Consider the following 27,333-nt stretch of genomic DNA (forward strand, 5'->3'; position numbering starts at 1 on the left):
TCAGTTCCCACAGTCCCTTCTCTGGGTGTAGATGGCTCTCTATCACAAGATCATTGGAACTGACCTGAATCATCTCATTGTTGAGAAGAGATACATCTATCAGAATTGATTATTGTATAATCTTGCTGTTGCCTTGTACAATGGTCTTCTGGTTCTGCTCATTTCACTCAGCATCAGTTCATATAGGTCTCTCCAGGCCTCTCTGAAATCATCCTGCTGGTCATTTCTTATAGAACAATAACATTCCATAACAATCTCTGTTCCTGGCGCAAGCTGAAATTGATTGCCTTCTTGAAGTCTAGTTTGCGGCAGGGATAGCACCAAGTCTGGTGTCAGGAGGGTGATCCTTAAAGAGAGAAGGGCCACTCAGCTGTTGAAGGAGGGGCCAGCCAGGGCTGGTGGAAGCTTTGTGGGGATTCTTTTGGGGACTGGGCCTGTGACTGGCTATGTACTTTTTGCCAGCAAGAGATAGAGAACTCCAGTCTTTAAAAACAGACTAAAAGCCATCAACAATGTTAGGGGGAAATGTGTTGTGGAGATGCATGGGGTCTTTTCCTCTTCTCCTTTCCCCGTGCCTTTTGAGTTGTGTGCTCCCTGATGGCGGGGAGGTAAAGGCCTGTTGTGTTTGAAGATGCAGTTCATAGGTCACTAGGAAGTATGAGGGGAAAGCGAGCAGAATGAGAGAGAAGGCAAGAGCTGCCCAGGCTGTGTCGCACAGGTATGATGTGGTGGGTGGTGGTTAGCAGCCAAGGGGACTGCACTTGCCCTGGTACTCTAGGAGCAGTGTGCTCTCCCTTTGAGGACTTGGCTATTGATGCTAGGAACTTATTCCTTTCTCATGACTTTGGGTTTGAGGACCGTGTCTGTGTTTGTAATGTCTTTATGTTCAAAAGGAGAGGCCCAGCTGCCGAGCAGAGAGAGAATTGGTCTGGAAAACCTCAGGTTAGATCTTGCCTAGGACACACTGTGAGATTTGGGGCAGACCAATTACTCTTTGAGTGCTCAAGCCAAAAGACTATACAAGTTTTCAACAACTTCTTACAGAGATTGAATTTAAATTTAAAAAAGTTCCTTTACTTAACATTCTCAATGCTGATAAAATAGATCCTGGTTCAAAAAGAAAGCATTTTCAAAATGCTTATTGGTTGCCTCATTTCTTAGCATAAGCTTCAGTTTAGTCAGCTGAATTAGTTACTTAGTCAGCTGCCTCCAAGAAAAATCTTGGGGGGATGGGTTGAAGTAGAACTCAGACTTTCCTAGAAAGGAGACTTTTGGGTTAAGGATACAGGTCAGAAAGTGTTAAAGAGAGACAAACATGGGTCCAGAACTTCAGTAATGAGCTATGTATTGACTTATGGTTTTGCCAAATTCCCTATAGTGCTAAGGATAGCACTGGGGGCAGGGATTAGGATTGCTCATAAATAGTTTTGAATGAATAAACAAGCTTCTCTTCTGCCTTCGGCATTCTCTGAGTGCTAACTTGTTTGGTTTGATTCCTTAGATTCCAGACAAACCAGATTACTTGCTCTTCCTCATCCAACTTTGACCTTTCTGACCTCTTTTGCTTTTATATATACAATTTCCCATTCTTAGAAGGGTTACTTTCCACTTTTCAATCTTTAAAAAATTCTTCCTTCTTCTAACCTTATTTTAAACCTCAGGTTATTGATAAGGCTTTTTGTGACACTTATTATAAGAAAGATTTTTCTCTTTGGATTGATTATTCATCCCATTCATTATAATTAGAACATTTTTCTCTTGACCAGCAGATTGTAACTCTTTGAGACTGGTTTTATTTTCTTCCTGTATTTAACATTTGACTAAGTATATTCACAGAGAAGGTATTTAAGAAATGTTTATGGTATTTGTTGAATTCAATTGAACCTAGTTAGTACTTGGCTTATAGTTCTCTATATAGCTCTACAAGTTATATTTCTCTATAACTGACAGCTGATAGCTACCTAGCTATCTCTGTATCTTATTATTTCTAGCATTGTGTGATTCCTTCCAAAATGTTGCATTGCACATAAGCTAGGATACTTTCTCACTAGAAACAGGCTTTCTACTAATACATTGTTAGTAGAATTGTGAACTGATCCAACCATTCTAGAGAGCAATTTGGAACTGTGACACTGCATACCCTTTGATCCAGCAGTGTCTCTACTGGGTCTGTGTGCAAAAATGTTTTTAGCAGCCTTTTTTGTACTTGCAAGGAATTAGAAGTTGACTGGATGCCCATTAGTTGGGGAATAGCTGAATAAGTTATGGTATATGAATGAAATGGAATATTATTGTTCCATAAGAAATGATGAGCAAGCTAATTTCAGAAAAACCTGGAATGACTTACATGAACTTATGCTAAATAAAGTGAGCAGAACCAAGAAAACATTGTACATAGTAACAAGATTATGTGATGATCAACTGTGATGGACTTGCCTCTTTTCAACTAGGAGGTGATTCAAGGCAATTTCAATAGACTTGGGATAGAAATTCTATCCATATACAGAGAGAGAATTATGGAGACAGAATGTAGGTCAAAGCATAGTATTTTCATCTTTTTGTTGTTGTTATTTGCTTGCCTTTTTTTTTTTTTCTTTCTGGTGTTTTTCCTCTTTTGATCTGATTTGTCTTGCACAACATGACAAATAAGGAAATATGTTTAGAAGAATTTCACAAGTTTAATCTGTATCAGATTGCTTGCTGCCTTGGGGAGGGGACAGTGAGGGAGAAAAATTTGGAACACAAGGTTTTGGACAAGTGAATGTCGAAACTATCTTTGTATTTGGACAAATAAAATACTATTAAAAAAAGAAATAGTTAAAGTTAACATAGAGATAAAGGAATCAATCAGTAAATTTAAATTAATTATCCAATCATTGAGCCAGCATACCCTCAAAAAAAAAAAAAAAGCTAGACCCTGCTTTCAAGGAACTTAAAATTTAATAAGGGAGATAGCATGCAAACAAAAATATGTACAAAATAAATAGGAAATGATTAAGAAAAAAGGCACTGGAATTAAAAAGGGTTGGGGAAGAGGTTCCAGGCAGATAGTCTTTTGCAGAAGTTAAGGTGTGATCTGTTGAAAGCCTGTACTAGAGTGATGGCAAGATCAGAGGAGAGAAGGATAGAATTAGATGCCAAACAGCTGTAGAACTTGCTTTTAACATAATAGGTCCATCATGATCCCATGTCACCAGATATTCTCCAGCAGCTTATCCTTAATTTTCACTGATTTCCAGTCTCTGTCTCTTGGCTGTTTCCTTGTTGCATCCAGATTTGCCTCCTCCATCCTCAAAAACCCCACTACTTGATCCAGCTATCCATAATAGCAAGCACCTCATAATTGTCCTCCTTTTTGTTACTAAACCTCTGGAGCAATTAGTCTCTACTTGGTGCCTCCACTTCCTTTCTTCCTCTTTTCTTTTCTGCAGTCTGGCTTCCAACTGAAACCACTTTCTTCAGAGTTACCAATAATCTTTAAATCACCAATATAGCTCAATCCTCATTCTTTTGGCCTCTCTGTAGCCTCCCCCACTCCAAACTCTCCCCTCTTACAATCCAGGGATTATAGAGCAGAATTGTTGATCTTGATTCCCCAATGTAGTCTGAACCAGACTAATACGTAATTGGGGAATGCTTAACAAAATAAATAAAAATGTAGTAGAACATAATGAAAATTTGTGGATTTTGAGTCAATAAGCATTCTGTTTTTATTTGACACCAGTGTTGTAGGGTCCCCCTGTTAGAATCCTTACAAAGTGATGTCAGTTGCCTAATTTAGCATGGTTCTTAGCAAATTCTCTAACTCACTAATGTATTTAAGTAGTCATTGGAATTCACAAGTATGGGAGATTCACAAAGTTAACTTTGGAACTTTGTGAATTCACACCTCCCAGTGTGATCCCATTCTCAGAGGAAGAGTCAAACTTTGAGAGAGCATAAAAACAGCTGAGGTCAGTCAGCAGAGTCAGTTGAAAAAATTCAGAGTGAGGAGCGTCAGTTCAGAAGAAGCCAGGAGTGGAATAGGAGTTGAGCTAGAGCCAGAAAGTTGCTTCAGAAGATTGACAGAGTGAGAGTTCAGTTCGGGAGATTGAGAAGCTAATCTGCAATCGGGCAGAACTGGATTCAGAGAAAGGCTGAAGCTAGCAACAAGAGCTCTTGGAACCAAGGAGTGAGATAGGCCTCTAAGAAAGCTACCCGGGCCCAAGGAAAGAGATAAGACTTGGAAGGAGAAAATAAACGTTTGGATTTTATCATCTGGCTGTATTTGAGGTGATTATTACTCTGAACTGAAACTAAAGCTGTCTCCAGAAAACCTCCCCAAGAAACCTGCTTTCCCAGAGAACCATCACATATTATAGAATAAGAAGAAGAAGATCACATCCCCCACACCCTCAGTGACCCAGGCTTGTAACCTAGGTGTCACCTTCACTTCCTCACCTGGCATATTCAATCTGTTACTAAAGTCTTTTTGGTTTTTGACACCTCTTCTAGGTGGCCCCTTCTTTTCTGTGACACTGCCACCAGCCTGGTGCAGGCCCTTAAAACCTCCTGCTTGGACGATTGAGAGTAATCTGCAGGTTGGTCTCCCAGCCTCAAATCTTTCTCCACTCTGTATACTCCATTCAGCTATCAAAATGATCTTCCTTGAAGTAGTGTGTCTGACCTTATCACTCCCCTATTCAGTAAACTCTAGAGACACTCTATTACTCCCAAGGACAAATAAAATCCTGTTTGACTTTTAAAGACCTTCACCCTAGCCTATTCCTATCTTTCCATCTTCTTATATTTGATTTTCTCTCTCTAACCCCAACCCCGACATAGACTTTTCAAGTATTCCAATGAGACTGGCCTGTTTGCTGTTTCCTGAACAAGGATAGTCTACCACTCTGTTCTTTGCCTTTTTACTGGCTGGCCTCCATGCCTGTAGATTTCTCCCTCCTGCTTCCACTTCCTGGCTTCCTTTGGTTTCCTTCAAGTCTCAGATGAAATCTCACCTTCTCCAAGAAACCTTTCCTATACCTATTAATGCTTATGCCTTCTCTATGAGGTGACTTCTCTTTACTATACAGAGTTGTTTATATGCTGTCTCTCCCCATTCCATTGTGATCCTTGAGGGCAAGAACTATTTTTGCTTTTCTTTGTATCCCAGCACTTAGAACTCTGCCTAGTACATAAGGGCTTGTTGACTTGAATATGTTCAGAGCAAAGAAAGAGAGCAGTAAATGTGTGTTGATTGAATGACTGTTTAATGACTGTAAACTGGAGAAAATGTCAAAGGAAGTGAGAATTACAATGAGTCTTGAAGGACAAAGATTGAAGGGAAGAGAGGGGATTATTTCAGGCAGGTGAAGCAGCCTGAGTAACATCAAAGAATCAGGAAAGTTGAGAGATGGAGAAAGGGACCAAACATTTATTAAATGCCTATTATGTGACAGACATTTGTGTGTCAAGCACTTTATACTATGTTTTGGGAACAGGGAAGAGATAAATTGGATTGTAGAGAAGGATGGGAAATAAAATTAATTGCATAGGGCAAGATCAGATTATGGAGGAATTCTAAAGACATTCAGATCCAGGGCTAATGCTACCTCATCTTCAGAATGGGCCTCAGTATTGATTTAGTACCAGAATGAGAGTTTAGAGGCCATTCATTCTAAATGCTTCATTTTATAGATAGAGAAATAGAAGTTTATAAAGATGAAATGACTTGCCCGGGATCATAGTGTTAGTGCCCAGGATCATAATGTTAGTACCCAGGCTAGTACAAGCCAAATGCACCATCTACTTGCCTGGGTAGAGCTAAATAATTTCAGTCTTTCTGAAAACTTAAGTTCTCATCTACAGACTCACCATTTTTGGACCCTCTACCCCCCAACACTGCCATTGCTTCCTTAAAGGGCTTATCTCTGCCCTGCTCCCTTGAGTCACCCATCCTTCCTTGGTGACTCCTTTCCTATGGGGTGGTCTCTTTTTATTAGTAGATCAGCTCTTTTTGGCTGGAACTGTTTGTCTAGGGTACTTGTATTACTTAGCTTAAATAGGCCAACTGGACCCAGCTGGCTCTGGGAGGTTGGGGGAGGAAGTGAGGCAGGTGATCTTTTCCCGTGCCCTCTCCTGCCTCTTCCCCCCACTTATATCCAATTCACTCGCATGGCATGGCATCTTCCTGATGTCATGGGCCTCTTGGAGAACGAAGGACAACAGCAACAACTTGTGTCCCAGTCTTTAGCCTAGTGCTTGGTGTTTTGTGAACACTTATATTCTTTTTCATCTGGTCATTAAATGCCTTTAGGAAAAGGAATGAGACTGCTTAGTGACTAATGAAATTTTGGGGTCAAGAGAGAGGAAAGATAATTCTAGGATTTTTGGCGTGGGGGACTAGAAGAATGGTAGTAACACTATTAGAAATAGAAAGGGTTAGTGGAGGAGATCAACTTTTCTTGGTGAGGGTAGGAGTGGAAATGATTTTATATTTGGTCATATTTCATTTGAAGTGATAGTGGAAGATTAAAGTAGAAATATCCTGTAGGAAGTTAGACATATAGAACTATGCCTCAAGTAAGACAGGTGGATATAGAAAATTTTGGAGTTGTGCATGGAGTTATTACATGAAGTACTAGGAGTATATATGTAGAATTTGTGGAAAAAAAGAGTGAGGAACTATAGTCATAGGCCTGCATGAAAGCCCAGTTGGGTTGTGGGAGGAAAAAGAGAAGCACATCAAAGAAAACAGACCAAGCTATCAGAAAAGTGGTGTTGCAAAACTCTGAAGTGACTGTCCATGTTACAGGGATAATAGGTGGATAGGAAGTAATACCACTGTTTAAAATTCCATATTCAAAGTGTTTAGCCACAAAAAGGAAGATGGGAGCTTCAGAGTCAAATCATTTTTGGACTTGTCTTCCTAAAACAGAAGAGATCAAAGTAGGTTTGAGCCTGGTAACGAAGGGATACTACAGACCAAGAAACCTCTTGTAGATTTGATGTTACCAAAAGTAGGGTCCAATTTATTGTATAGTTGGAAGGATTAGCTTTAGAAAAGAGAGAAATTGAACTTGGAGAAATGGATAGGATGGCAGCGATGTGTGGAAAGGAAGATGGATATGTGCATCCAGCTCATTCATCCTTCTTGCTGCCATGTTTACCACTCTAGTTTTCTACCTCATTTGAAGAACCAGGATCAAGGATAGAAGCAAGAGCTTGTCCCACTGTTCTATTCTTTATTCCTGTGACCTCCCAGATCCTATTCTTCCCTGACTATCACTTCTTTATATTATCTGTTCTTATTGGAATAAAAAAGCTCCTTGAGGCTGAGTAAGAATTGTCATTTTTGTTTTTATATTCCCAATGTTTAGCACAATGTACTTGGCACATGCTAAGCTATTTAGAAAAATAAATATTTATTAATGTTTTTGTTTTTTAAAGTACCCTTATTCTTCACTCTATCTCTTCCTTCTTTTCTTCTGGAAGGCCACTTTTGTAATAAAGAATTAAGAGAAAAAAAAACAGGAAGAAAAAAAAGAAAGTTCCATTAAACTAATTAATATATCCAAAAAAATTTGGTGTTATATGCAGTTGTTTTTTTTTTATACCCACAGACCTCTACCTCATCAAAGGGTTGCGCTGTTGCCTAATAGTTCCTTTTTTGGGGGGGCCAAACTTGGTTATTATTTTGAAGGATCCAATTTCAACTGCTTTGTTATTGCTATTCATAATAAACTCCTCAAAAATGTTTTTTGTTGTTGTTCATTTGAAATGAGGATGTATGAGGGAACACACATGAATCTGTCATTTTGGCCAAGTATGTGGTAAATTAATGGATCCAAAAAGGTATCGTAAAGAAATGTATAACTGAAAAAGGAATATGACTACAGAAGGAAAGAGGCCAATCATGTAGCAAAAGGTAGGTAGGTATGTGCAGACTAAGTACTTAGAATAGGCTGAGCCTGATTCTGTCTGGCCCTTGAGTAGTTTTGGTTTGAGCCTATATAATCAATCAACAAAATATTTACTTTTATTATATTACTTTATATATTTATATATTTACTTATATATTACTTTTTCAGAGAAAAAAATTTCTACTAGGAAGTGGTATTTAGATAGATAGAGAAGGCTCCCTTAGCAAGGTGACTTTCTCAGCCTCTAGATATCTCTTGGACTAAAGGACTTCCTCCTAGTTGGGTATCTCTATTATATCCTTAGATGATGTAGAAGTAGTGTTAGTACAGACGGAAGCCACCAAGAGCCTTGGGTCTTTGCTCCCTGGCTCTGGTCCATAGTGATCCTATCCTAGTACTTCATTGGTATCTGTTATGTGTTAAAAGAGCAAGAGAGATTTCATCTGGATTTGTTTGCTAGTTCCTGTATAAAAGATTCATGGAAAAAAAGGATCATAGGATGATATAGAATAAAAAGGCTTTCATGATTTCTATCTAGACTGGTGTAGGAAGATCACAGATCTTTCAGTCTTGAGGTGAAGTCATCTGCTGAAGGAGAGAGAATGGCAGGGATATTTATATAAAGGGATTGGGGCTTTGAGGAAAGTAAATTGTGGATGTTTGAAAGTTAGAGATGAAGTTGATTTAGTAATCATTTTAGTATAAAATTTTTTTTTTAAGAAAAAAGTTTTACTGATAGATTTGGTTTTTATACCAATTATTTCTAATATATCTCCACTCCCATTTCCACCTCCACCTTTTCCCTTTGTGCTTCATAATAACAACAACAAAAAAGCATTTGAAATCAATACAGCTGCCATGTTTTCCAACATATGTAGCATTTGTTGTTCCTCATTTTTACTAGATATTTCATCATCTGTCTTCTGGAACCAGTCATTTATTGATATAGAGAGGTTTTTTTTTTTTCATAATTCTTGTAGATGATCTTTTATGGTTTGGTGCAAGTTACATTACATATAATTTTGAAATATAGCTTTTAATTTGAAAGATATCTATCCTTCAATTAAATTTTCATGAGGATGATTTTCTATTTATTTTTTATTAAAGCATTTTATTTACAGAGCATATATATGGGTAATTTTTCCAATATTGACCCTTGCATAACCTTTTGTTGCAAATTTTCCCCTCCTTCTCCCTTCTGTCTGTGAGATCTTAGGTCCCCCCTCCCATATTTATATGTGTGTGTGGGAGGATAGATTATATATATTCAAAATAATGGATCCATCCAAGGTAAGAGTGAATATACATTACAATTTCTAATTTGTACTAATTATTAAATCTCATTCTTCCTCAGGAACATACTTTAATAGGATCTGCTAATTCCCAAGATATCCAGCTCTGTGGAATGGGAATTCTGCCTGAACATTGTATTATAGACATCACTCCAGAGGGCCAAGTTATTCTAACTCCTCAGAAAAACACCAGGTATTGTGTGCTACAGTAATAGCCATTATTACTATTACATTTATTATTTATTGGGAGACAGTTGATAACAAGGTGATTTGATATACTTTTGCTTTTTGTTTTTTTAAATCACTGGATTTTTTGAAAGACAGGCATTTGCAGGATTGAAGTTCAAGATAGCACTGCTATTTTGTGTTTATTTTTCCTGAATGATAAAATTATTGCTAACTTTTTACAGCCCAGTTGTGGTGGCTGAAAGTATTCACTTCTTTGAATGGGCCATGATTTCTTTCATGTAATAAGTTGAATCTTTGTGTTGTTGGAAAAATCCCAGTTCAGTAAAACTAACATGTAGTGTTCCTCACACATAGTATATCACCTTTGCAAAAGAAGGAAAGAGATGGATCCTCATATTTCTTTTTCTCTACCTAGTCTGTTTATTTTTCTTTTTTCCCTTCTCTCCATTCACATAAAGTATCATATTCTTACTTGTGAGTTCTCTGCCTAAATCTGGAATTATGCCCAAAAAGTTATCAAACTGTGCATACCCTTTGATCCAGCAGTGCTACTACTGGGCTTATACCCCAAAGAGATACTAAAGAAGAGAAAGGGACCTGTATGTGCCAAAATGTTTGTGGCAGCCCTGTTTGTAGTGGCTAGAAACTGGAAATTGAATGGATGCCCATCAATTGGAGAATGGTTAAGTAAATTGTGGTATATGAATGTTATGGAATATTATTGTTGTGTAAGGAATGACCAGCGGGATGAATACAGAGAGGACTGGCGAGACTTACATGAACTGATGCTGAGTGAAATGAGCAGAACCAGGAGATCATTATACACTTCGACAACGATATTGTATGAGGATGTATTCTGATGGAAGTGGATTTCTTTGACAAAGAGACCTGAGTTTCAATTGATAAATGACGGACAGAAACAGCTACACCCAAAGAAAGAATACTGGGAAACGAATGTGAACTATTTGCATTTTTGTTTTTCTTCCCGGGTTATTTTTACCTTCTGAATCCAATTCTCCCTGTGCAACAAGAGAACTGTTCGGTTCTACAAACATATATTGTATCTAGGATATACTGCAACATATCTAACATATATAGGACTGCTTGCCATCTAGGGGAGGGGGTGAGGAGAGGGGAGGGAAAAATCGGAACAGAAGTGAGTGCAAAGGATAATGTTGTAAAAAAATTACCCTGGCATGCCTTCTATCAATATAAAGTTATTATTAAATAAAATTTTTTTAAAAAAAGGAAAAAAAAAAAGAAGAGTGCTCTGCCTAAAGGAATGGAAACATTACCAAATATCTTGGAGTTTAAGAGTGAGGACCATATCTTTTTTTTTGTTTTTTTTTTATATTTTATTTTATTTTATAATAACATTATATCGACAGAATCCATGCCAAGGTAATTTTTTTACAACATTATCCCTTGCACTCGCTTCTGTTCGGATTTTTCCCCTCCCTTCCTCCACCCTCTCCCCTAGATGGCAAGCAGTCCTATATATTTTAGATATGTTGCAGTATATCCTAGATACAATATATGTTTGTAGAACCGAACAGTTCTCTTGTTGCACAGGGAGAATTGGATTCAGAGGTAAAAATAACTCGGGAAGAAAATCAAAAATGCAAATAGTTCACATTCGTTTCCCAGTGTTCCTTCTTTGGGTGTAGCTGTTTCTGTCCATCATTTATCCATTGGAACTCAGGTCTCTTTGTCAAAGAAGTCCACTTCCCATCAGAATACATTGAGGACCATATCTTAAACCAAAATCACTCTACTCTCCTTAAAGGTTCCAGGCCAAATCTCATGTTATCATTATTTGGGTCCTGATTGGCTCAGAGTAAATGTAAATAAAAGCTATTTCTTTTTTTGGCCAGAAACTCTAGGTATCTTCCCCTCCCAGATTGTTTAAAAAAAATTTTTTTTTGACTAGATAAAGAGACCATTCTCTGCCCCATTTCTTACCTAGCCTTAATCATTGTTTGGGCATGGCCTCAGTCAAACTGAAACCTGTAGAAGACCTTAGCTTAAAAAGGCCCAGGTTTCCCATGGCATCCAGGACCATCTCTAGTCATCCTGCTCTCCACTGGCCACCCAGATAGTTCTGGAGTGAAAAGTGAGGTTTGGGACCTTGCCCAGCCCTCTCTCACTGAAATCCAATTCATTTGCATGTCATGGGATCAAATCCCTGATGTCATGGTCTTCTTTGAGAACAAAGGAGAAGCAATAACCTACCTTCTTTCTTTCCTGGGAATGGGAACATCTGCATAGTTTTAGTCATTTCTATTGCTTTTTTGCCTTTTCATCATCTCGTGTGAATCTTCTGCCTGCTTCTTTGTAATATGTCAGTCTTTGTCGACTAGTTTTCCAGAATCTTAAAGATCTCTTAATTGCCATAAATTCTGAGTAATGTTGAGGCCGAAATTAACTTGCTAAACCTGTGATTCATGTTCATCTCATTAAAATATTTGTAATGTCCTCTGATTAACCACATCTTCTCAAGAAGAGACCATATTGCATTTGATCCTAAACTGTCATATAGCAGTGTTATCTCTAAGAAATTAATTATTAAACTGCTTAATTTAATATTTTACATGGTTATTTAGTATATTATAAACTGGAAAATTACTGTGTTCACTAGAGTTTGTGCTGACATAAGTCTATGTTTTTTTCAATTCTCATTTTGTTTTGCATAGTACCCTTTCCTCAAAATCTATATATTGAAAAACGTACTACATAGATTTTCTGCCATAGAAATTCTAATTAGTGTGTGACTTCTAATTAGTTTGAGACTTCTGAAGTGTACAGGTGTTAACATTTTCTAGAGAAAGTTTTTTGTTTTTTTTCCAAATCTCTAACTTTATTTTTTAAAATGTTCAAGAATTTCACCATTAGGTGGCCCTGCTTTATTTGAAGGCTAAGCACTTTTATTTAATTTCCTTTATAAGGCACAGTGGTTTAAGAATCTAAATTAAGTGACTTTTAAAAATCAGCATTTCATAGTGAAATGTACATGAATAATCAACTTATATAAGTTATTTGTCTGAAGTGAGCATTTGGTACATACTATTTCATTTAAAATATGGCAAAAGGTCTGAAGCAGGATATAAAGGAATATGAAATGAGTTATCTTCTGTCAGTATAGTCTTGGATCTCCCCTGGGATGACTTACTTAAGACTTAGCCAGATCACATGACTTGTGGTCACCAAAGATGAGATTTCTAACCCATGAGAAGTACATCACAGAGCTGTGCATAGAGAATAGACTTCAAACTGGACAGTCTTACTGATTCCAAGCCTGACTGGAATTTCAGAAGAATTGCTGATTGACATTGCAGATGGAGATTCCTCACCAAAAACTCCCTGAATCAATGAAGGTGTATTCCTCTTACCACATATATATTGACTGACTCAGATTCCTAACTACAACTCCTTGCTGCCCCTGCACTCCCCCACACTGGCAGGATGGTAAGCAAGGGAAAGCAGCTGTTACCACTGCAGACATTCATGCTACTTATCACAGGGCAGTGTATTTTCTTGCCCCTACCTTATTCCACTTATTCCCATAATTCAAAGTGATTATCTGTGGAGGTAAATTCTTTCTTCTGAGTATTTATTCTAACATTCATCTCTGACTACCCCAACCTTGCTTCTCTTAAGTCCAAATCCTCCTTTGTTCTTTTATTTTATTATGCTCTCTGGAACCCCTGCTCTAATAATAAATTCTACCTTGTCCTAAATAGCTCACTTCAAATTACTCTCCGTCTAGTGACACTCCTAGGAACCTGGTTGTCTACAAGTGACACTTGGCTACAAGTTTGTCTTGGTTGTCTACAAATGACTCTTCACTGCAAGTTATTCCTCTCCTATCCCTGCAAGTCCAGGAAGAATAAATCTTCTCCTTTCTACCTTCTGCACCTGCCTTATCCTCCCAGTGGAGTAACTCAGTTGCCTCCTCTTTTAAGGTTCATTTCATCTATTTAACCTCTTCAGAGTGTTATACAGTAATTTTCCACGTACTGGTCCTCCAGGTCGCTCTTGAAGATACTTCAGGGCATTACAATAAATTTAGCTATCACTTAGAATACTGTGGCATCTTAGCCTCTTGATGTCATTGGTCCCTACCAATTGCATCTTCACTCAAACCTTGCCAGCCATAGAAGTGGTCCTACCTTAGGTCTTACATCCAGAGTTGCTACTCTATTATCTTATACTTTGAAATTGCCCTTTGTGTTATAATTTCCTAGGCTTCCATTTCCTTCCTATTTCACTCCTTTTAATCCTGTTCTTTGTCCTTGCCATAATCTTCAGTCTCTTTCTGTTTTCCTTGACTATTCTCTGTGCTTTTGCCCCACTTGGGAGACCATCGTCATGCTCCTGACCCTGTGGTTTACCAATTTGGCATGGCATTGTTCTCTACCCTTGAATCCCTGGTCCTTTTGTCTTTTTTTGCCTTTCGTGCCTTGCTACTCAGATCATTTCCCAGTCTTGCTTTCTCCATTTCCCCACACTGCTGAATGTATTTGAAGGAAATCACAGAACAGTATCTCATCACATCCCTTCTCTGCTCTAGAAGCTTCACTTACTCTCAATTTTCTGTAGGATAAAAACACTGACTCTTCTCTTTGGCCCTTAAGGACTTAATAATCTAACTCTAACCTGTCTTTCTAGATTTATTCATCTTAGTATTCTTCTTTCTGCCTTCCAAACTGGCATATTTCTTCTTCTTTTTTTAAATAGCTTTTTATTTACAAGTTATATGCATGGGTAATTTTACAGCATTGACCATTGCCAAACCTTTTGTCCCAAATTTTCCCCTCCTTTTCCCCACCGCCTCCCCGAGATGGCAGGATGACCAGTAGATGTTAAATATATTAAAGTATAAATCAGATACACAATAAGTATACATGAACAAACCCAAATTGGCATATTTCTTACTTTATTCATATCATACAGGAGTGTGTTTCCTTCCTTCTTTCTCTTCCCTCTTAGAATCTTTAGATTTATTAAAGACTCAGCTTAATGTCACCTCATACAGTAAGTGACCTTTGCTGATCTCTCCAATTGTTCCCATTGTACCTTTCCCCTAAAATTACTTTGTACTTGCCTTGTGTATATTTTGTATTTACTTAGCTGTGTAAATTTGTAATCTCCCAGAATCATGTAACTACTTTGAGGTCAGAGACTATTTTATTTTGGTAACTGTATCTCCCTTCCTTAGCACTGTACTTTGCATATATTAGGAACTTTAAAAATGTTTAATTAACTTCCACCCTAACTACAAATTTATGTCATCTAATAACTAGACCTTTACTGTTTCATGGCAGCCATTTTATTTGTGTCTGATAAAAAACTCTAAAACTGTCCTCAAAAATGATTTTTCATAACTTTATTCCTTAAGCTCTTAATACCTCCATACCCATCAGCAGATGTTCTAGGCTAGTTTATTGAGGAATTTGAAGCCATCTGAGATAAATTCCCTCGTCTCTCCTAATTCGTGTTTTAAAAACCTCTTTTTGTATTTATCTCTGAGATTTAATTTGCCCAGACTCAGTCTCTCCTTGTTACTCTGGTTTTGACCTTCCTGAAGTTTATCTCATTTACTATTCTTCCCCTCTCATTTTCCTTTTCTACTGGTTCTTTTTCAGTGGTTTACAAATGTGTATGGGTCTTCTCTGTACTTAAAAGACTCTTCCATTAAGCTATCTTCCTTTTCTTCCCCTTTATTGCTAATCTCTGAAAAAAAATTGCCTATATTTGCTGCTACTTCTCATCTAACCATTCTAGACTGTTTTTAATCCAGTTTCCAACCTTAGCACTCTGCTGAAACATATCTCTGGACCACCTGTTAGCTAATCAGTGGCCTCTTCTCAGTCCATAACTTGCATAAGCTCTCTTTAACTTTTGATACTGTGACCCGCCCTGTTCCCTTGTTTATTCTTGGCATCTGTGACACAGCTCTCACCTGGTGCTTCTTTTCAGCGTCTTTTGCTAGTTCATCATCCACCTACCCATATGTTTTGATATTCCTCAAAGTTATCTCCTGGGCCATCTTTTCATTTTACCTTCTGTAGGGTCAGTTATCTTCTCTCTTCAGATGATTCCTAGATCTGCCTAATAAGGCCTAATCTCTCACCTGTATGTCAGTTTCATAGCACCATCTGCCTGCACCATCTTCACCTGGACATCCCATTGGCATGAGGGATAATCGGTGACCTTGACATGGCCAGAAATGGAACTTGCTGTCTTTCTCTGCTCTCAGCCCTGGGGTCTCCCACCTCTGTCCAGTACTCTGCTCCTTGGTTCATTTCCTGTTGCCCTCCTGTTGTTGAATTTTCATTCTTCCTTTATGTTCCATTCACGTGGCTACTACTTCTTGTTTATACTCTTGTGATGACCTTCTAGTTTGTTGGCCTGCTTCCAGCCCCTTCTTTCTCCTCTCCAAACCATCATTTACATACCTAGGTGCTAGAACCCTAGGTCTCCACATGTTATTTCCCTCCTCAGCAGCCTTCCAGGTCTTCCTTTTTGTTGTAGGATAAAATACAAACTCCTCATCTTAGCTTAGACTTTCCCCAACCTGGCTGTCTTAGAATTTTCCAGCTTTGTTTACATTATTCTCCTGAGAATGGGGGAAAGAGGACAGAAGCCTCTAAATACTATTCTCTGATGGTTGGTTGCCTGCCTAAGTGGTAGTCTGTAGAGTCCCCACTGGGTATAGGTCAAGGGAAGGGCATCAGCAGAGACAGGTTGTTGCTACAAGTGTGTGCAGTTCCTGGCACTTAGTAGGAGCTTAATAAATATTTGATGAAGTGATTGATCAGCAATGAAAATTGATAAATTGTGTTCCTTAGTTTTAACATTTCTTCCTAATACTTCCATGATTTATCTTGGATACCCCACTTTAAAAACCATTACTCTGGGGCCTCATTGATTCATCTGGTACTTATATTTTATATTGTTGCTGTGCTTGTTAGCACAGAGCCTAGCACATTGTAGGTGCTTAATAAATATTTATTGATTGATTATTTTAGTAGTAACTTTTATTGCCCTATTTAATTTTTAAAATATTCACTACAGTGTATTCATGTAGATGGCATTTTAAAAACTACTAATAATGAACTTAAATGTGATACATTTCCAAATTGTTATAGAGATTGATAGATTTTATAGTTCCTATAAATTGCGAGGGTATAAGGGTGTGTGTTAATTTTTTAAGAAATTGTTAAAGACTATATTTCTAATGATAGTTAATTATTAAAATATAAATGGCAGTTATCGTAATTCACTTGTAAATTTAACCTTTTCTCCACACAGGACATTTGTAAATGGTTCTTCTGTTGCAAGTCCTATACAGTTACATCATGGAGACCGAATCCTATGGGGAAACAACCACTTTTTCAGGTATGGGAGTTTTGACATTGTACATTAGTCCTTTAAGAAAGGCCCTAAAATGTTGAGCGTTTTAATCTGAAGCTAAAAAATATAGATTTAGAATTTGATTTAGTTTAATTCAGCAACACTAAGCTTTTATTAAGGATCTAATATGTGCAGAGCATTACGTCTAATCCATAGGGAGGTAAAAAATTTAAACTCAGTGGATTTAAAAACCATAGATTAGATAGGCAAACATTTTTCTTTGAATTTTATAATCATTTATTTATCTCATATATCCTTTATTTATAGCATTAATTTTTTAGAAATTTTGATGTCCAAATTCTCTCTTTTCACTTCCTCCCTTGTTCATTAAGAAGCCAATCAACATATCAATTATACATGAGAAAACCTGCAAAACATATTTCTAGGCAATATGAAGTAAAAGGAAATTTTCTCTGTATGTTCTTTTCAAACTGGTAGAACTTATGATTCTTACTGTTGCTTTTGTTGTTTTTCTCCCTTGTGATTATTATGTACACTTAGAGCTTGAACTATGACCCTTAACTTGATGACTCACATATTCCCTTGTGGGAGATCTCTCCCTGGAATGCTGTCCCATTTCATCTAACTTCCATCAAGACTCATCAGTATTACTATAGGAAACCTTTCTAGTTCCTCCTTATTTTTGGTGCTATCTCTCTGAAATTACCTTTTATAAATTTTTATATGTATATGTTAATTTGTTAACTCCCCAGTAGAATGTGAGATTCTTTTTTCTTTTCTTTCTTTCTTTCTTTTTTTTTTAATGGAAAGAATTCAAGAATGTGAGCTTCTTGAAGGCAGGGACCATATTTTTGTCTTTCTGTCTCTAATACTTAGCTCATAGTAAGTAAGCACTTAAAAATGCTTGTAATAACTAATTGAAATGGGACTCTTCATTTGTTCCTCTAACATTTTATCATGTTAAGATTTTAGTGCATTTTACAAATTTTAGAGAGATTTTGGGATCTTGACTCATTTATTTAGTTCTAACTCCAGTCTTAACTTCTCTTTCAAGCTCTAGTCCTATATTTCCTACTCTTTGTTCTACCTGTCTTGCTTCATTCTCCAACTCAGATTATTTAAAAATCAAACTTATCATTTTCCTTTAAATCCAAGTTCTCATCTTACAATTATGTCTATCATTTATGCTACCCTTCTAATCAGTAAGGTTTAAAACCTCAGAGTCATCTTTGTCTCCTCTTTCGCTACTACTTTCAATGATCAAATCCTGTTTAGTCTTCCGTGGAAGCATCTCTTACATTTTAACCCCTAGTTGAAGGATCTTATCATGTCTAAACTATTGCAATAGTCCAGGCTTTTTGGGTAGAGATATTATCCCTTTAATCCACCCTGTCAGATTAATCTTTCTAAAGCAACAGTTTGATAACATCATTTTCTTGTGCATCAGGCTATATTGACTTTCCATTGTCTAATAATAATATGAACAGAAATTTATATGGTACTTTTTTAGGTAATGGTTTTTACATATAACATTAAACTTTATGCTTATGACAATCTTGCAATATAAGTGCTATTATTACTTCCATGTATAGATGAGAAAAACAGGTTTGCAGACATAAGAACATAGATTTATTGCTAAAAGGCACCTTTAAGGGCATCTAGTCCAACCCCCTTATTTTACAGATGAAGAACTGAGTCTCAGAGAGGTTAAGTGGGCCTTGCCTAAATTCTCACAAGTAATAAGTACAGAAAATAGATTTTAATTTTCCTTGCCTTATTCCAAATCCAACACTCTTTTCCACTATCACATTCTAGTGACCTCTAAGGATTACAGTGCTAGAAAGTTTCTAGGATGGAATTCTAATCCATTTCCATGTTTCTATCTACCAAACTCTGAAAACTCTTATGGTGATTTAATCACCTTAGGTGTCAGTTTGTTTTGGTTGCTTGACTTTCCCCTGAAATATGCTCTGTCTTTGACTGAATCTTTTTTGCCTGTATCTTTCTCTTCTCTTTAACTTAGAGAACTCCTAACCATCCTTCAATACTTAGCTTAAATTTATGCCCATTACATGAAGCCTGAATATCTTAGCTATATAATGAATTCTTCTTATATTAAATTTGTAATAATCATAAGGTCATATTTCATATAAGTGATACAGTTGTTTGTGTTGCATATGTGTTATTTATGTTATTGATTTGTCAGATCCTTAGAGCAATGACTGTTTTATAAACTCTGTGCTTTTTTTGGCAAAAGTACTTTGTAAATTTTAAGTGCTCTCTAAATGTGAATGGTAGTTGTCACCTGGTCTTTAATAGATACTTTATTCCATGTTTTTTAAATGAATCAATGAAATTTTATTGAGAAAAACTTTTTTTTTTCACTTTCTTAAGACTCAATTTGCCTAAAAAGAAAAAGAAAATAGATAAAGAAGAAGATGAGGATCAAGACAATTCTGTGAAGAATAGCAGCAGTGTGGAGCAGCTGGATGTAGATGGAGACACTTCAAGTGAAGTGTCCAGTGAAATTAATTTCAATTATGAGTATGCACAAATGGAAGTGACTATGAAAGCTCTGGGGAACAATGGTAAATAGTATTTCATTGTTGTGCTTTTGGGAATTTTTAGGAGTCACATTATTACGGAAAAGGTCTTCCAAATAGTCATCAAAATGGAAGAATTTACATTGCTTTTCTATATACCTTTGATTTACCTTGTACTCAAAAATCAGATTTCCCCCAGACTTCTAGTTTACAGCATTTCTTCACTGTCCCCAGATTTGAGTCACTGAAAGTAGAATAAAATACAAAGTCATAAAGGAACTTAGCAGTCTTATTTGATGCACTTATTTTACAGGTCAGGAAATAGCCTCATAGAAATAATGACATACCCAAGGTCAGGTTAGTGTGAGAAGCCAGTGAAAGGTTCTTTAGAAAGCACTGCAGTGTTAATCTATTCTACAAATATATTTATATTCCCAATTTTCAGAAAATTCTAGGATTTGTTGTTAAAGAAGTAATGAGTGAACATCTAGAAAAAAGAATCATCATTTTAAAGAGCTAATGTGGCTTCAGCAAAAACATTATGCAGTTCAGCATTAAATTCTTTTTTGACCAGATTTCTAAATTTGATAGTGTTTGATGAGATCTTGTGAAAAGGACCAAGGAGTGTACTTTGGAGAACAGTATGATTAGATAGATTTTTGGGACTGGCTGATTGACTGGTTTTGGAGTAAGCCTTTAATTGTTTGTCTTATCAGATCTTTTGTGAAATGCTCCTAGTTTTTTTTCTTTGATCCTCTACTCTCTTGTGTCTATATGAGAAGTTTGGATAAAGCCACTGTTGTTTGATTTATAGATGACACAAAGTTTGGAGGCATATGCAGTACCCTGGATAGCAGAGTTATCATCAAAAAAATTGACAGACCCAGACACTGGCTTTAGTTTATTTAAGAAATTTAATAGGAATAAATGTCTTACTCTTGTGTTCAAGAAATTAATCCCACAAATATGAAATGTAGGTGGAGGGATGGTTAGACTGTAGTTTGAAAAATATATGGTGATTTTAAGTGAACTAATAACTGGGTATAAATTGGGAGCATGATATGGCAACCCAAAAAAAAAAAAAAAAAAAAAAAAAAAAAACTAATGTAATTTTCAGTTGCATTAAGAGAGAATTAATTTCTGGGAATAAAGAAATGAGAATTCTGTTCAAATCATACCTGCAGTATTGCATTCACTTTTGGGTATTACATTTTAGGAAGGATTAGAAAATGTCCAAATGAACATAATCAGTATGCTGAATAGTGCCTTATGTAATGAGAATATCAATTGAAGAAACTGAGAATAATTTGGAGGAGAGAAAGAAGATTTGGGGGAGACACAGTAGCTGGTTTTTGTTTTTTTGTAATCTTTAAGTGTCAAGTCTATCTTGTGGAAGAGTTATTTGATTTGTTCTGGTTGGCTTTACTAGGAAGAACAATGGTAAAGATTGGATTTTTTTCAAGGAATCAAATTTAGGCTTGACATCAGAAACTTCTTCACAAGACAACCATCCCAAAGTGAAATGGACAGCTTCTGATGTGGTGGGTTCATCCTCCTCAGAAGTTTTCCAGCAGGTACTGGATAACCCACTTGATAAATATGTTGTTGTGGGAAAGCTAATTTGTATGATCACAAAGGTGCTTTCCAACACTGGAATGTCAGGCCTGATTAGTTTGTTCTTATTAGCTTGCAGAGTTGGGATTCATAGGCAGATGCTCTGATTCCAAACATGCTTAATGATTATTAACCTTATTATTTTAAAGATATTATTATTTACTGTCATCATTTAACATTTTCACATATATCTAGGAAAATAGTTCCATTCTATAACTGCTATTATCTTCCATAGTGAAACCTAATACTATTTTCTTTTTTGCTAAGAAGTAGGAGTTAAACTTTATAAGTGAAGACATGATAGAGACTGAGAGTATGGGTATAAATTTCTTCTATTTGTCTTCAGGTACTTGTGGTAAAAATTTTAGGTAAAATAATTGTGTCACTCCAATACAGATTTAAAACATTTTAGCCAAATATTGATTTTTTTCCCCCTCTTCTCTAAACACTCTCCTAATCATTACTTTTTCTTAGGAATTATGAGTTATTGAGCTTTGTAATATTTTTGTTAGGAATTATTTTAAAATACTGAAAATGGAGAAATATTTTGAAATAAGATATAATCAGATAGGATAGAATTTTAATATCCACAAATATTTTTGCCTCAATTTTGCAGCTTTTAGGTATTGATGGTTGTAATTTTTTAAAACTTTAGGCTTTTTAAATATTGCCAATATTCAAATCTTAAGTAGACCATTTTTACATTTTCTTCATGAAATGTGAACCCAAATTCTTTTGTGAAATTGAGCCCATGATATTATTTTAGTAGTCTCTTAACACACTATATGTTTTCTAAAAATTCACATGATATTAAGAGAAGGAAATGTTTTAGTCAGAGATTCTCTTAAACAGTGTAACAGAATTATAGAAAAATATTTGAAGTATGTGTTTTGTCTTTGAATTTTTAAACCAAATACTTTATTTTGTTTCAAGTACTTATCTGTGTTTTCCTGATCTTGATTAGATCCAATGCAGTCCATCTTGTATAGCTTAGAGCAGCAGCATGAAGAAGAGAAGCGGTCAGCATTGGAACGTCAGAGACTGATGTATGAACATGAGCTCGAGCAGCTAAGAAGGAGGCTTTCTCCTGAGAAACAGCCCTACCGTAGTAGCATGGACAAGTTCCCCTTCCATTCTCCCAGTGCTCAGCAACGCTTAAGACAATGGGCAGAAGAAAGGTAGGTGACATTATTGTTGTGATTTGGTCATTTTTTAGTCGAGTCTGATTCTTTGTGACACCATTTAGGATTTTCTTGGCATAGATACTGGAGCAGTTTGCTCTTCAGCTCATTTTATAGATGAACAGGAAAATAGGGTTAAATGACTGTGTGATCACAGCTAATAAGTGTCTGAGACTGGATTTAAATTCATTCTTCCTGACTCCAAGCTCTGTGCTCCATCCACTGTGCTGATGGGGCACAAGGGTACAGAAGTGCTGAATCCCCAAATATATTGGGGTTTCAGGGTTCTCCATGTACAGTCTACCAAATTTTAGAATATGGGGTATTGAACCCCCCAAATATATTGGGATTTTTGTTTCACAAGATATCTTAAAAGATTTTGTAGGCTTACATCATCTCCAAATCAAGAGGCAAAGATTTTATTATTACACTGTTGATTGGCAGGCTAAATTCCAAGAGAATTTTTAGGGATTAAAAGGGTGAAGGTGCCATTAAGGTGGGGCTAAGTTCCTAGTGAACTAACCTTTGGGACACTTAGTAAGAGAGCTACCTCTAAAAGGAGTTTGCAGAAAAGTGGGATTTAAAGTGGATTCTTTTATAGGAGAAAAATAACTTTGGGAATTGACATCTGATGGGATACCATTTCTGTAGACACCCCACAGTGCTAGGAATTGGACAAGGAATTACAAGATAATCCTGTCAATGCTTCTCCCTGTTTGCCTCAGGGTATAGCTGTGGAGTGCAACTAGGTAGGGCCCACTGCTACAAAGGTCCACTGAAATTCAACAAAAGTCTTCTCCTGACAATTGCTCCTCACTATGACCTACCCAAACATCTTATTCGCCCTATCAGTACCACTTAAATGTCCAAATATATTCATAACTGTATTATTCATGATATGACAACAGAAAACATTTAAATCAGTAGTCTGTTGTGAGGACTAGGATTGGTGGAGTAAAGAGTAAAGAGGCAAGGCTAGATCCACATATGTTCACTTAGATTAGTGGAATATATCCAATCCTTTCTATCTGTACTAGCCAAACCTGGAGGTTCCAGCAGAACTAAACTATCTGTCCACTATTTAGCTTGATGCTCTCTCTATATAAACTCCCAACTTTTCTCCCTGTGAGGCAGGCTTTACTTTAGCCCCTCAGGGTGTGATTATGATCTAAATACTATCTCTGGAACTCTAAATTCTTTCCCCAGCCCTTCCTATTGAGAGGGATAGAAAAACAAAGCCCATTATAGCAGTTATGCATAGTCATGCAAAAAACATTCCCACTCTTGCCACTTCCAAAAAAAAAAAAAAAAAAAAAGGAAAAGAAAATATGCTTCTCTTTACACTCCAGTTGATTAATTTATCTTTTTGGAAAGAATAAATGTACTTTTTATACTGATTTGTTGCATGTAGATCATGTTAGCTATGTAAGTTCTTACAACATCTTCTCTATTTTCCATTTAGTGATCATTCAGATTTGACAGTAACTCGTCATTGTATAATACATATAAAGAAGTTAGCTATAATTACTCTTTTCTGTTCAGTAGTTTTAAATGTTGAAGCTTTAGTCAGTGCTATTTAAAGGCAAATAGCAAAAATAAACACCATCACAACCAAGAAGAAAAAGCCTGTGATTTTAGTTGATTAGAACAATATTACCAGCGTGTTAATGAGGGTGTAAGTCTGATGTTCCTTCAGTCCAGGAAATATACTTTGTTCTGTAGTCATGCTTTGAACCTCTGATCCAAGGTTAGCAGGTACACAAATGCCATGCCATTGATCACAAAAGGGTTCAAGTGAGAATATTATTATTAGTGCATTCTTCATCTCAACAGGACATCCGTTTTCATGTTTAATTTTATATTTAATTTTAATTTAATATTATCAGTATGTTATATAATATTCTGTTTTTCCATCTTGTGTGTTTTGCCTGTTGAAAAAGAGAAGCAACATTGAACAACAGCTTGATGAAACTGAGAGAGCAGATTGTTAAAGCCAATCTCTTAGTGAGAGAAGCTAGTTTCATTGCAGAGGAACTGGATAAAAGAACAGAATATAAAGTCACCTTACAGATTCCAGCCTCCAGCCTTGATGCTAACAGGAAGGTGAGGTCTTGGATAAGAGGATCAAGCATGCCATTGCATAAAAATGCTTTACATTGTGTTCTTTCATAGGTGTGATTCCTAAGCTAACTTCTTGATCCATCCCTCACATACAACTTGCTTCTTCTGGTCTCCCAGCCTCTAGTAGTGCAATTCCTTTTGCTTGCAATGCTCTTTTCTCTCCCTTCTGTCATCCCATGGTAAGACCCCCCAGAAGTCTTTACCTCTGATTACTTTGCCACCCAGATTAACCCAGTTAATCAGTAATCTTTCTGATTATTTGGGATCTCTTTGGCACTTGGACATTGGACTGATGCTATATTGTTTTTCATTTGTTGATATTGTACTTTCTAAAACTATTCTTTTTACTTCATTTGTGTATTCTATTTATGTCATATGTATATTCACTTTACTGCATATGTGTATTCTGAATTGCAGGCTACTTGGGGTAAGAGGCAGTGTGTTTCCATTTGTCCCACTGTACTTGTTCTGGTAGTACAGAAATCAAAGAAATCAAAATAAATCAATAAATCGAATAAATAAGTTGAAGATAAGTTTCCACTGCTGTAAAGCTGTATCTTCTCTTTCATTCTGTTTTTTGTTTGTTTTTTGGTGGGGGCAGAAGGAGTGTTTTCGGATTAATTCTTAGCCAAAGCCTCTGTATACATGTTTTTTTTTTTTTTTTTAATTGTTTCTTTTCCATATGTGAAAGTCTCTTTTAAAAAATACATTGTTTGTTTTTATTAGTTATGTGTATAGAGGGGGAAAATTCATCTATTTGGAACTTGATTCTTTTGTTTGCTATTTACTAAAAGCATTCTTTATGTCATCGAGATCCATGGCCATGAAAAAATACATTTAGGGGTTAGAGTTGTGGGAAGAACTCTGATGAAAGGACTGTGGAAGACCAAAATTACCTTGCTGTGTAAGGGTGGCGAAGCTGGAACCTAGTACCCTCAGTCCTCTATAAGCTAAACCTACCCCGAGCTAAGTTCTTTTAGGCAATCTATCCCTCTCCTAAGAAATGATCTTGTGGTAGTGCCACAAAGCTTTCTTTACTTTTATAGTGTGGCTGTCATTATTGCTGACTTAACTCATCTGTCCCATTGGTCTTTGTTCTGTCTGCCTAGCCAACACTATTTCATCTCCATAGTGGTCTTCATCTCCACTTTTCACACTTCTACTTTACATCCCAGCCTTTTTCCTTCTCAGCCCAATAGGTTTGGTCCTATTTTCTTCATATTCATGCTCTCCCTCCAGCCTCTTCTGGCAAAATTTGGCTTCCTCCCTTCTGCCTTTCATCAGAGGCTTCAATCAGAGGTTTACCATCAGTTTCTGCCATCTTTTGTTTTTAGTTGTCTACATATGGGAACCATCTCTGTTAGTCCTTACTTAAAAAAACCTGTCCAGGCAGTTGTAGGACTTTCTATTTAACCATAATTTGGCTAAATGAGACAGCTGAAAAAGGAGTTCTTAGAGCAAGTAACTTAATTCAGAAGAAATTATTTACAGCATAGGATGGATTCTTGATTGTTGCTTCTGAAAAGCCCCCAAATCATTGTTGCTTTTCTGTCAAGGAGATAATTTCTTCAAAATAACCCAGGCTGACAGATTTTTAAAATTTCAGTTAGCTTTCAAATACATTAATGATTATACACAAGGTAGTAATGTAAGAATGTTTTCATTTCACAGCACTCTGAAATTCCCAAGAGGTATATCAGATGAATTAAAAAACTAATCAAGCCAAAATTAGAGCTGGAAATATTATTGTCTCTTCCTTGTTTTGTAGTGTTATTCACGTCCACATTATTTGATCACACTCTTGTTATCTGCCCTTAGGTGTTTCGGGCTACCACCAAACAAATAACTTTTCCTAACTCTCTTTAATGGATTTATTGATGTAGTAAAGATCCATAAAATTTCAGTCCATTTAAAATGCCAGATGTTTTGTGTCATTTCTAAGTTAGTGAATTGATGTTAAAAGTTTTTGCAAAATCTGAAGTACTATATAAATGTGAGTTATTAATGGAATATGGATGTATTAACAATTTCCGACAAGGGTGCATTCAGAGTTACTTTTGTTTTGCTTTACATTTTGAATCTCTTTTAATACTTCATCTAATAATTATCCATGTTTTTGCAGCGAGGCTCACTTCTCAGTGAACCTGCAATCCAAGTGAGAAGGAAAGGCAAAGGCAAACAGATATGGTCCTTAGAGAAACTAGACAACAGATTATTGGACATGAGGGACCTTTATCAGGAGTGGAAAGAATGTGATGAAGATAATCCAGTAAGTAGTAATCATTCAGTGCATAATAATTGGTGTTGACTATAATGATCACACAGGAATTAGGAAACCAATTTTATTTGTTTGTTTGCTTGTTTTTCAATTAATTAAATAATTAATTTTTAAATAATAGGGTTTTTTTTCAAACTACATGTAAAGATAGTTTTCATCATTCACCCTTATAAAACCTTGTGTTCCATACTTTTCCTTTCCTTCCCACTTTTTTTCTCCTCTAGACAGCAAGTAATCCAATGTAGGTTAAACACATGCAGTCCTTCTAAAAAACACATTTGCATATTTATCGTGTTACACAAGAAAAATTGTAGCAAAAAGGAAAAAAAAAGAAGGAAAAAAAAGCAAGCAAACAATATCAGCAACAAAAAAGGTGAAAATGCTCCATAGTTCTCCCTCTGGATGTAGATGGCTCTCTCGATTACAAGTCTATTGGAATTGGCCTGAATCACCTCATTGTTGAAAAGAGTCAAGTCTATTACAGTTGATCATTACATAATCTTATTGTTGCTGTTCTATAATGTTCTCTTGGCTCTACTTGTTTCACTCACTATCAGTTCATGTAAGTCTCTCCAGACCTTTCTGAAATAATCTTGCTGATTGTTTCTTATAGAACAATAGTATTCCATAACATTCATGTACCATAAATTATTCAGCCATTCTCCAGCTGATGGGCATCCACTTAGTTTCCAGTTTCTTGCCACTACAAAGAGGGCTGCCACAAACATTTTTGCACATTTTTTATGATCTTTTTGGGATATAGGCCCAGTAGAGACACTGCTGAATCAAAGAGCATGCACAGTTTGATAGCCCTTTGGGCATAGTTCCAAATTGCTC

General features: G+C 36.3%; 1 protein-coding gene across 1 annotated transcript in view; it reads left to right on the plus strand.

The window, feature by feature from the left end:
• Positions 1 to 27,333, plus strand: part of KIF13B (kinesin family member 13B) — a 249,415-nt gene that overhangs the window by 133,180 nt on the left and 88,902 nt on the right. The window contains exons 14-19 of the mRNA XM_051975736.1: positions 9,256 to 9,386; positions 16,697 to 16,783; positions 19,154 to 19,347; positions 21,881 to 22,094; positions 24,038 to 24,200; positions 26,341 to 26,487. Coding sequence (XP_051831696.1) covers positions 9,256 to 9,386; positions 16,697 to 16,783; positions 19,154 to 19,347; positions 21,881 to 22,094; positions 24,038 to 24,200; positions 26,341 to 26,487 — 936 coding nt within the window. The remainder of the gene's footprint in view (positions 1 to 9,255; positions 9,387 to 16,696; positions 16,784 to 19,153; positions 19,348 to 21,880; positions 22,095 to 24,037; positions 24,201 to 26,340; positions 26,488 to 27,333) is intronic.

Source organism: Antechinus flavipes, chromosome 2, assembly GCF_016432865.1.
Source record: "Antechinus flavipes isolate AdamAnt ecotype Samford, QLD, Australia chromosome 2, AdamAnt_v2, whole genome shotgun sequence".
NCBI classification, from domain to species: domain Eukaryota; kingdom Metazoa; phylum Chordata; class Mammalia; order Dasyuromorphia; family Dasyuridae; genus Antechinus; species Antechinus flavipes.